Raw genomic sequence first — 12,532 nt, 5'->3', positions numbered from 1 at the left:
CAGTGGGAACAAAAGTGTCTCTCTGAACAGGGCAATTGCTTAAATTCCCAATGGTGGTCAATCAGGCATTTTTTCATTCAAGGAAGATTGAGATTTTAATCAGTATTGCTCGCCTCAAACCAATCAACCTTCTATTTCTTTTTCATAAACGTTTAAATGTCCCATATATTTTCAGATATTTCCACTCCAATTGAAAAGGAGATGTTAAAGTTCAGAGACTGTGCTGAGATATTCAAATCGGGAGTTACAGAAAGTGGGATATACAACATTCATCTTCTCAACGCCACCCAGAAAATTAAGGTTAGTAGATTTAAACAATTTTTTTTTTAAAACAACTAATGTGGACAATAGGTTTTCAAATCACTTTCATGAAATTTAAATAAAAAAAAAGAAAAAAGATGATATATTGCATGCAATACAAAATCATTTTGTAAAGCATGAATCGTGGCATGTATCTTGATTGCAGAAGAAACTGAGCTCTCCTGACATTTAGTTCTTTGTGTTGTTTTTGAGGGCTACATTATAATCTGGAAGGACAACATGTTTTAGTGTAATGCAATTTCAGTACGTCTTTGAAAAAAAGGCTAAGATGAAAATGTCACGTTGATCAGAAAACCAAATCAAGAAGTCAGTCAAACATTTCAGGCCTGCAAGCCATTTCTCGGTGCATCTAACTGTGAATATTTCCCGCATCTATTTCAAAATATTCGCCTACTGAACCACAAACAAACCACCCAAGGATTGAGCTTTGATTTTGAGTCAAATCTAATTTCTGGCTGGCTCTTGGGGTGATGAACATTTTAAAAATGTGGCTAAAATTGTTTTTGTTATTCATTATTTTCCTGTGCGTTCATTCATCTTCCCCTCCATTTCCTGTGGGCATAGGCGCCAGGTGTTTGGCAAAGATTCGGGAGCTTCCTGCCAACACATGGTTTAATGCAGTGAGCGAGAGCGAGCTGGTATATGTAGTATCACCACCCTTTCATACTGTGCCACCCCTCAGAGCAGCACACTGGGTGGCTCCTTTCATTTGGAGAGTTTTAAATAGCTCTTTTTTTCTCTTTTGTTTCTTTAACGATACAAATTAAGATATTTATATGGGATATTGATTAGTACTGACACTTTTTTCTTGGCATAATTAGCCAAAAAGTATAGTGCTTTTAATTAAAACATTTTTAATTCACCAAAAATATAGTTAGAATATTAGAAGTGTATTAGCCTATACATTTTTTTGGTATTTGAAAATTTAAAAATATTTTCAATTTGAAAAATATATACATTTAATTAAGCTGTGCTATTTACAATATATTTTTACGAGACATTTAAATATATTTTGGCCAGAAAACTTTTTTTTAAGTGGAAAACAGTGACTGAACAGCCCTGAATGAGTTTGAAATCCGCTTTAAATTCAAGCTTCATTATCATATGATACAATTGTGCAAAGTATTCTGATATAAATTACGATTGTATAAATGTGTTACAACTGTATAAATGTGTCTGTCATTTTATAAATGCTGCAAGAGATAAAATATCACTGGAAAATTTGACTGTCATCTTGAAGTGGGTAGCTCAGAAGCAGAAAACAAAGAACATCTCACATCTGTCATGCAAAAAGAAATATATGTTGTGCTGAATATGAATTAAATCAATTCCTCAAATGCACCCTCTCTACAGATGTCATTAATACAAGTGCTAAGTCTTTAAACCTTGATTAGCTTTCATAATGGAAGGTCTTAGCCCAGCATGTATTGTTAAATGAGTTTGTCCCGCCAAGGGATGGAAATGTATATTGTTATTCCACTTTTTGTTTTTGCCAAGAAGAACTTATTGCTTTTCGCCTTCTCCTTAAGCCTATTTTTTCTCAGAAACAGCTGGGAAAATTGGAGAAAAATCATATTGAGGATATTTACTTGGAATGTTTTCACTTGACACCCACAGGCTAGAAATATTTAATATTTGTGAAGAAAATCCTTTACGGGATAGGCTTTAATTAGTTTTGATGGATTCAGATGATGGAATCCAACGAGCTGCCCTTTTTATTATTTTATTTTGGCTGCTCATAGCTCAAACTAAATTGCTATTTCACTCAAAAACAGTAAATTGTTAAGTTGTATTGAGTTCAATACTAAATCAATAGATTGTAAAAGTTTTTGTGGAAGAGCACTAAACAGTTTAGTGTTTAACCTGCACTGTAGACTTAGTTTAGTGTATGGCTCAAATTGGGACAATTCATCATTAGCAAGTTCATTGCACAGTGGATAACCAAATTAACAAAAGATAAATAAATAAATAAATAAATAAATAAATAAATAAATAAATAAATAAATAAATAAATAAATAAATAAATAAATAAATAAATAAATAAATAAATAAATAAATAAATAAATAAATAAATAAATTGAGTAGTCATAGCCTGAGGACCCGCCACCTTGCTGGACAAAGCAACAGAATGTCTTGCATCAGAAGTCCAAATGTGGTGGTTTGCGATCCAGTCTCGCTCTGCATACATATTAAAAAAGGATTGTAGTCACAGTTTTTTTTTGTCAGTACAGAGAACCTAGAGGTAAGAAAGGCCTCATAATTAACTCTGAAACATCCCAATTCAAAACATCATGAGTTGAAATGTGCTTTGTGGCATATCCTGGGAAATTACCGTAGTTTGACCAGTCAAATCTCTAAACTGCAGCGTGTGTGTTTTTGTATTCAGCAAATTATGACAAAAATATTACTGTAATAATGAAATAATGTAAAATTTCCATAGCTTTTGTTGTTGTTGTTTAAGAAAACACAGCACCTACAAAGGGTCTCTCAGTATGTATTTATTTATTAAATAACCCATTGAAAACCATAGTTTTGTCACAAATATTAGCTCAAAAGAAAATGAACTATGGTTACACTTTATTTCGATGGTCCACCTTAGACATTCTAACTAGAAGTGCTTTTCACAACTATAACTTTTCTTTTAGTTCCTTAAGTAACTGACACACGTGTCGTTTTTTCTATCTCTCTTTCTCTCTATTATTAAAATATAAAATTATAAATGATAAAAAGTATATTTGTATAGTGCTAGTATGAATGTGTTCCTGTATGGTTGTTTCTGACCAGGTATTCTGTGACATGAAAACTAGAGGAGGAGGCTGGACTGTCTTTCAGCACCGTTATGATGGATCAGTCGATTTCAACCGTGACTGGAATGACTACAAACTGGTAGGATCTGATATCAATTATAGCCTTTCCATATTTGAACCATTTAATTGTATAGATAGCTTTATTGTGGTTATCTTTCACAGTTTGGCTTCAAATTCACTTTAAACCACAATAATTTATTTTAGCACAGACAATGAATGAAGCATATCTTCATGCATCCAATTTTTAAAAACATATTCAAATAATAATAATAAAAACACTTATCTGACAAGGTGAACGTTGTAAAGTTGCGGGAATTTTTATTTTATGCCGCCATTAAAGATTGCTTAACTCATTTTTCTTAATTTCGTTTAAGACAATGAAGCATGAACACCCATTTAATGAAGACACACAGTATAATTTAAATGTGAGCCTGTCTATATCTTATTGAGATTTCTTGGTGAAAGCAAGCTTCTTCTACCATTTAATCGGAGGCATCTTACATTTAAAACACATATTTAACCTGCACTGAAGGGGAAAGTCTAACTTATATGTGGCATCTGATGCATAGCCATAGAATACTGATGCATTGGTGACCTTGTTGAACTTTCCTTGAGGAAGAGAATTCTGATTGGCCGTCTCTGCATTCCCATGTCTCCCTCTGTTGTTACACCTGCATTCCCTCTCCATGTGGGAGAATGAGTATATATTAATTCGGTCACAGGGTCATTTGAAGCCTTAAGACGAAAAAAAAAAAAAGATAAGAAGAGACATTTTGAATTTAAATGGGGGCATCATTATTCACACTTTGCATCCATCATTTAAAACAAGTTACAGAAGGTAAAGAGAGTCCTTTTCGCTTGGACATTGTTAGTAATGCTTGCTTTAAAATCAGGGTCTACTTAAAAACGTAATATCTCCCAGAAAATCTGAGTTGTTTGGAAACTACTGTTATCGAATTTTAAATGCGAAAACCGTGGTAATTCATCTCACCTGGGCTACTTCAACAGATAAATTGCTATGGCTGCTCTGGGAGTGCTTTAGAACAGCACAAGGTTTTTTCTTCTTCCTTGTTTTCTAAGAAAAATGTTTTTAAAAACTGAATGATAAATATTTGGCCCCAGATGGAGCGTGGGAGCCGGGAGCCCCTGTAGATTGTTGATAACGTGTGCATTGAAGCATTTGAATGCCCAACTGCACTGCCACATCTCACAGTGATCAAAAGTGCCGTCTCATTTGCTGGTCCAAGCAAATTGAAATGCAACATTTTGTTATGGTTACAGGAGGTCTTTTGAAATGTTTACTTTACTAGTATGTGATATGGAACTCAAGGATTGTTCTTCTGAAGCAGACTTTCCTCTATCTCCGACATTTGCAAACGATTGTCACATTTGACCTCTTAATGGCAGTCGCACTAAAATTTCAAATTGGTTGTGAAGCAGCTGTCATCTTCTGCTTGTTCACTGTGGTAAAATTAATTCATAATCAATGTTTGAATATATCCACACAAATAAAATGATTGTGGATACCTTTGAAAATCAGTTTAAAGCTACAATACCTAAGATTTAGATGCCGCTAGAGGGCGCTACATTCAAAACAACAACAACGGCTTTGCTTGATGACACCTTGGAGGAACGCGGAATGATGGGAACTGTTTTTTTCAACTCCACCGTGGATAAATCAGTCAGACGGGAATCGAAAATTAGTTGTCATGGATGAGGCAAAGTAATGAAAGAAAATACCGCAAGAAAAGCAATATTATTAATTAAATTTAACAAATTAGAATTGAGTAATAATTTGTCAAAAAGTTTACCATTTGTAAAGTTTACACCAAAAAAGTAACAAAAATATCTCGCTAACAGACAGACGTCAAAGATTAATTGAGAACTCTTTATTTTATATTGCCAACATTGAAGACACCTGATGTTAACAAGCAGAATCACTCAAGGAGAAAACCGTCGTTTTAAAACAAACACCGATCACCATAATGGTGACTTCAATTTATGTTTTTTTTGGGTTGTTGTTGTAAGTTTTACTCATTTTAAATGGTCAACACCGAAACAAGCTGACGTTTGTTGCTTGATAGACGCTAACGCATAACTACAACTTCCACATTTGTCCAGGACTGAGCGGAAACTGAGGTAACGTGGATATGACGCGATTGACTGGCGACTCCCAGCTCACACGCCCCGTTTCCTTGGTTAAAATCTCAATTTTCTCGCGATTTAAACATGTTTGAAACATTTGGAATATTGTAAGTTATCATCTTAACTAAATATATAAGACTGGCCTTGTGATTTTTTGGATATTTTAATGCAAAAATCTTAGGTATTCCACCTTTAAATAATGTAATAATTACAACATGATAATAAATACTTTATTTCAAAATGTTGTATATGTAAATAATTGGGAGTTCTCCATTGTACTTGAGTACTTCCATTCTGTTTGTCAGAGATTGTGAAGAGTGTTTGTCAAGAAAATAAAGCATTTTTTGTTTCCTTTTCTTATGCGGCAGGGATTCGGAGATCCGTCAGGAGAACACTGGTTAGGAAATGATGCCATCCACCTGCTTACCACATCAAAAGACAACATTCTCCAGGTCCACCTCAAAGACGCAGAGGGACACCAGGCTTATTCTCAATATGACCATTTCTACATTGACGGAGAGGATAAGAAGTACAGGTACCAGAATGTTTCATGTTCTCTTGACTCTAGATGTTAATGAACTGTTGTGAGGCATACAATTGACCCTTCGCTAAGCCCCGCCCTCCGCCTGTCAAGCTTTCGCGGCTGGCATATCTATTACAGTGTGTATGCACCAGTGTCAGACATTCCCAATCAGATAATTAGTAATTTTGGGCGAACATGAGAAATATCTGAGAGAGCAAGACAAAAGAGACTGCAATATTCCATTCGAGGGATATATCCATGACATAATATGCAACTGATTAGAGAATAATTTCTTAAAAAATTGAAGCTAAAGCCTATAGTCCCAGTGTAAGCGGCAGCCCCTCAGACCATTCAAATGGGAAACACACAAACTGGGTAACACTTTATTTCGATAGTCCACTTTAGACATTCTACTAACTATAAGTAACTTTTCAACTACATGTCAACTGTCATTAGAGTAATAGTAGACTGTCAGCTTAATATCTGCTAACACTTTATTTTGTTGGTCCCCCAACAGACATTCAACTGACTATAGGGGAGAGCGGGGCACAACCTAACGCATTTTGGTTTTGGCTCAATTAATTAAAAATAATTAGGTTAGATTCATATTTTTTTTTTTATACAAGCAACATACACATCTCTGAACACTTAAAGCTCATTGCAGAATGATTTAATGTGCCAACGATTTTTTCCTGATCATTTCTGTTTAATTCAGATAAACTCAGATGTGATCAGATGTGGTAAAATATGTTTGGTCTAGTGGCAATGTTTTTGCTTTAAGCACGAAGGGTTCCCTAATTTAACATTTTGTTTGAATGAACCACAATTGTAGCTGTACATAAGTAGATTTTAACATTTACCAATGGCAGGAACACATTTGGTTGCATTTTGTTTTGTGATTGAACTGGAACGGATAACAAGCTGTAGAAAAGTGCAGAGCTGTGTGCGGCCATCTCTTTCCTCAACTGCAACAATCACTCAACAAAACATTAAAAATGATGAGTTCCAGCACCAGTCTCATTATAATACCCACTCACAAAATGAAAACTCCTGCTTAACATTTGAAGATGGTTCCTACGTATTAACATTGTAGACATCAGCAGCGAGAGCCATGGCCCACAAAATTGTGTCTTTATCGTAAATGATTCCAACTGAATTTGGAAAAACAAAAATAACAGAAGATAAAATCTCCAGTATATTTCCACGTTTTCATCACTATAAATTACATTTTATTATCTGTGGAAGGATGCTTTTCCTCCCTGCTCTCTCATGCATAAAACATACAGAACAAACACACTCTCTACCTCTGTCTCTCTCTCACTCACTCACTCATTAATGCATCAATGCAATGAATGAAGAGAACCTCGAGCCGTGACTGTCTGCCTCACTGCTGCCTTTACGTTTAACACCCTCTCTCCATTTCCTTACCGCTTTCATTTCATACCCTCTGCGTCATTCATTGTCTGTCTCCTGATTGGTCACTTCATTTGATTCATGTGAAAGTAATTAAAAGGTGCGGGTGCATCACAAAACAAACACACACACAGAAACATACACCACCAGAAACTTGTTGTCTATGTTTTCTGTGACCTTATAAGTAAAATAGTTTTGCAACTGAAAAGCTACGACATTTCTCAGTGTAACAGCCCGTTCTCATCCCAAGGCGTCATCTAACTGACACTTTTGACCATGCGTCAACATCCAACGCTTTAGGCACCCTTTAGCGTCAGTTAGATGACGCTATCCAATTGGTCTAACCCTAACCCTAACCCAGACCTAAACCTATAGATGACGCCTTGGGATGAGAATGCGTTGCAGTGTGAGGTATAAGGTAGAGGTGCTGTTTTTGAAGCAATTAAACTTAAAGCTTCACTATTGACAGAAAAGCTGCAGCCATTGAGAGACAATTCAATTTCTAATTAAATGGCTCATTGTGAATTATTCCTTAGATATTGTGTGTCATTTAAATAGAATATGTTCAATATCTATTGTTATTTGTAATTAGTGTCATGTTGTGGTGTTTAAAATTAGTTCAAGACTTGGAATTGCAACAATGTGAGTCACATTTAAAACCCTTATCGACACGTTTAATTTCTTCTCTTATTTTTTTTTTACTTGTCTTTGCCATTTTCTGATATAAAAACCACTTGTGTGATTATGTCCATAAGTTAAAATGATGATCTAGATTAAGGGTAAACTACAATTTTTTTTACTATTGCTTTTAGTCCGGTCTGAACCCAGGCAAACAATTTCAAGCATGAGGCTTTTCCAGAAAATCGCTGAGTTAAACAAATCTCACACCTCTCTAAAGGGATGCAATTAAACATGCATTGCTTGTGGGCATACTTATACAGTGAATGAACCAGAACCAGAAATATTAAATTTAACTCAAAATAAATGATTTGGAATACTACTCTTGAATGGGTGTGTTGCAGAATTGATATCAGACAGAATCTCCAGTGTGTGTTTGTGTGCATGTAAACAGGTAGGGGAAATACTGAACAAACATTTGCCAAATCCCACCATGTTTGTCTAGTTTACCTCATATGGTAAGTGTGCATTTTATTAGCATGCTGAGAATGCTGGCAACTTCTCGAGGGTGTTAAGCCCATTTGGGACTTACCAGCCAAGCAACCTATGGTGCAAGGATGTTTTCCTGCCAAAACAATCTCCTGCAGTACCTAGCTGTGTGGTCCTCTCTCTGGCACCGTGTGTGCTCGCAATCCTTCCTGGTGAGACGGCATCAACAATGGATTGTGGATAATGGAGGCTGAATATCTTTGGAGTGCACATTAATGAGTCTTAGAGCCTTCTGAAATGAGAAAGAAAAAAAGATAAATCACTTAAAAACATCTTATACAGACTCGCAGCTTACTGGGGTTAACAGTGGATGTAATAGATGTAGACACTTTCATCTGATTATGTGAAAATAAAAAATAAAATAAAAAAAACAATGTACCCTAAAGTGATACTTTGTGTATAGTATTTAAGTTAATTTATCTAGAACAGGATATGTGTCTGAGTTGATATGTGAAGCCGAATTCTGGAACTCGACATGCAAGAAGTGGCAAAAAAGAAAAAGTTGTATCTTATGAAAGTTCAAGGTCTGACAACACTGCATCTTTTTTGTTATTTTAAGCAGTTGTCGTTTTCTGCAAATAAATGCTCTAAATGATATTTTTATTTGGAATTTGGGAGAAATGTTGTGATCACTTGAATAAATAGAATAAAACAAAAATGTTACTTTTACCCAAACACATCTAATAGTAAAACAAGAGAAACTGATCATTTTTCAGTGGTCTCTTAGCTGTATATCCTGCAGGCGGTTTCAAATGTATGGGGCCACGAGGGTGCGCTAGTGGTCTCGTTTAAATAATAACAGTTATATTATGAAAATATGATTACAATTTAAAATATCATTTTTATATTTAAAAAATATTTTTGTATTATGAAAAATGCATATTCTGTATCTATCCATATGATGAAATATTTAGCATTTGCCTGTTTCTCACCAGTCTCCATGCAAGGGGTTTCAGTGGTACAGCTGGACGCACCAGTAGTCTTACCCACTCAGGAACCCAGTTCAGCACTAAGGATCACGACAATGACCAGTGCAGCTGCAAATGTGCTCAGATGGCCACTGGAGGTACTGCAGCTTGTCTATACCATTTATATATTATTTCTAAATTTGTGTAATCTGATGGAAAATATATGCATGCATTACATATGCATATAATGGAAAACAATTTTACAGCAACACCCAAGACAAGAAATACAATAATGTTACTGTATCAAGTGTTTTCATGGCAACTGCGAATGAAGAGGCATTGTAGACTGTTAAAAATAAACAGCAGTTCAAGTTCACTTGGATTAAATATTGGCATTGATCCAAACAAAATATGGCCAAAATCTGTTTTCAGAGGGTTTCTGTCAACATTTCAAAGGAGTCATATCATATATATTTTTTTTTTACCTTTTTATTTTCCCCCCTGAATGTCCACCAGTCCTAGTTTGGAAGGTTTGCTGTCAGGTTCAATACTGTTGGCTGTGACTTGTCTTTTGACACCAACATTTTCCAAAGCCTATACTTTATACTGTGACAGAACCATAAAACAATCTGCACTGAAATGTGCTCCGCAAACTATGAAGGCAAGGGACCTTGTTAAAAACAAGTTTTAGATGCTCTTTACAAAAGTTAAACAGAGCCAGTGATCAGATGTGCTGGAACCAAGCTCCCTCATTACCTCCAAGAGGTAAAGGTAACATTCCAAATCATCCCTGAATCCAGCCCTTATGGGTTAATACAATACATCACAATACATCAAAAACCGTAAAAAAGGTTGTGCGAAAATATTTCATCAAACATGAAGCATCTCTATTTTATCTCAATGCCATGTCGGAATGATACTTTGTCTAATTTACTAATCCTATGCAGTGTTGTTATTGTTAACTAAACTTAAACTATTGAAAATCATTTAAAAGAGTAGTTCAGTTTTTCAAAAAAAAAAAAAACTTTCGCTGATAATTTTCTCACCCCCATGTCATCCAAGATATCCATGTCATTTTTTTCTTCAGTCGAAAATAAATTAATGTTTTTGATGAAAACATTCCAGCATTTTTCTCAATATAATGCACTTTACTGGTAACCAAACAGTTCAAGGTCCAAAAGACAGTTTAAGTACAAACTGCAAACTGTTCAAAGGGCTTTAAACAATTCCAGACAATGGGTCTTATCAATCGCAATGATCGCTCATTTAAAAAATAAATAACAAAGTTTAAGTTTTATAAGCTCAAATGCTCGCCTTGCTCTGTTCTGTGATGCACGTTCGTGACTCTCCTCTTCAAACTCAAAATGAACGAATCTTTTTTCGTGTCATTTGGTTCATTCAACGAATGAAATTAACGAATTGACTCGGGAAAAGATTTGTTTTCCCGAATTGTGAACTACTCCTTTAAAAAGTCAGATAATTATTATTAATATCAGATGTAAAAATTAGTGTATGTTATAAATATAATATACAAAATATAATCTAATATAATTAAATAAAAAATATTATAAATGCCATAAATAATACTAAAATTTGCCAATGAATATTAATTAGGTTATGCGAATAGCCATTCCAGGACTACCTAGGATAATGTAAATAATATTAATGAGCTAAACTGTCATCATGTTGTGATGTCACAACCCTTTGACAGCAATCCCCACTTCAAAACATGGTGCTGCTTTTTTTTTTTTTCTTTTTTCCCTCAAGGAAAATCTGATTGATGTGGCCTCTATAATATTAATGAAGGAAAACTGACCCAATAAAGAAATAGCTGAAATCGTTTGCTCTCTGTCTCTGCAGGGTGGTGGTTTGAAGCGTGCGGGCCTTCCAATCTCAATGGGATATACTATTCTGGAAACTCCAATGTGATACGCTATAACAGTATAAAGTGGTACTACTGGAAAGGGCCGAGCTGGATGGCGAGCATGACCACTATGATGATACGGCCAGTGGACTTCTAAAAGCTGGAAGGAACTGTCACAAATGGGTCATTGACTTTACTGACAGACAAATAATCCAAACAAGCTGGTGACATCATTGAAGTTTATGGACAACTTGAGACATGGCTTATGCACATGTCATTGTAGCCATTCAATCTGTCTCTATTTTGTTTGTTTAGTCTGTCGAAACAGATAAAAATTGCACCATAAATGTTTTATCTGTATAGCAAAGCTCTTCCAATGTAACATGCAATGAACTGGAATAGCTGATCAGTGTTCACATTTGTACTTGATGTTTGGGGCGATGTCTGTGTGGTAAAACACTAACCTATCCTCCTCCTCCCTTCAGTGCAGCCTTGGATATCCTGAGATTGCTTCTCCCATTCTAGTGCTAGTAAAGGTTTAAGAGAGCTTACGTCTATAAAAGTGCTCAAGACACTAAAACAGGATAGCTTTCATTATAAAATATATATTTGTAATAAAACATCTGACATCAAATCCTACAGAATCCTACTTTCCAACTGAGTTCTGTCTGCAGACACGCCAAGCATATTCCTTCATTTATAAAAAACTCTGTTGCAAATGTATGTTTAAAATTTGAATGTACAGTATGTTTTACAAAAAGAAAAACATTGCTTAAATTCGATACTGACAAACTATAACTTTTGAATAACATAAGTTCATTATGTGAGACAGATGTTGATTGACTTACTCAAAACCCTCGTGCCAATGGTTCTACAATCTACTTAAGATTATGATCCTTTTGAGAAACGTATCCCTGATCGATTTATTTTAGTAAAGGTTTCGTCGACTGATTTATATATTCGAACTCTTAATTAAAAGCACCGGCTCATTCATTTAGGAATCAAACAGTTTTTGATTTAACAAAATCGAACCTGCTCGAGTTATTTGTTTGTGAATCACTACAATGGTTGCGGTGTTTGATTCGTTAAAAGAAACCGTTCAGAAGAATAATTTTCTCGGGTTTCAATTGTAGGTTTTTGATTCACTAACAGGAGCTAAAAGTACAGGGTTGGATGAGTCATTACACTGGTCCCGTTGTATGTTTTTGATTCACTAACAAGAACCAGTTCATATGATTTGTTCGTTCGGAAACCAGACCGGTGTGTGTTTTGATTCACTAAAAAGAATCTCACTACACTGGTCGCATAACACAATCTCATCCCAAGACGTCATATAACTGATGTCTTGGGACGTCTTTTGACCATACGTCAACATCCGCCGTTT

The 12,532-nt window shown here is 35.2% G+C and overlaps 1 protein-coding gene across 1 annotated transcript in view; it reads left to right on the top strand.

The window, feature by feature from the left end:
* angpt2b (angiopoietin 2b) overlaps window positions 1–12,166 on the top strand; it is a 31,925-nt gene extending 19,759 nt beyond the window's left edge. The window contains exons 5-9 of the mRNA XM_039681013.2: window positions 176–300; window positions 3,106–3,207; window positions 5,642–5,808; window positions 9,312–9,442; window positions 11,145–12,166. Coding sequence (XP_039536947.2) covers window positions 176–300; window positions 3,106–3,207; window positions 5,642–5,808; window positions 9,312–9,442; window positions 11,145–11,305 — 686 coding nt within the window. The 3' untranslated portion in view covers window positions 11,306–12,166. The remainder of the gene's footprint in view (window positions 1–175; window positions 301–3,105; window positions 3,208–5,641; window positions 5,809–9,311; window positions 9,443–11,144) is intronic.
* The last annotated feature ends 366 nt before the right edge of the window (window positions 12,167–12,532 follow it).

This window comes from Pimephales promelas, chromosome 18 (genome assembly GCF_988280905.1).
Source record: "Pimephales promelas chromosome 18, fPimPro1.hap1.1, whole genome shotgun sequence".
NCBI classification, from domain to species: domain Eukaryota; kingdom Metazoa; phylum Chordata; class Actinopteri; order Cypriniformes; family Leuciscidae; genus Pimephales; species Pimephales promelas.
The sequence above is the reverse complement of the archived record's forward strand: the minus strand, read 5'-3'. Positions and strand labels throughout refer to the sequence as shown.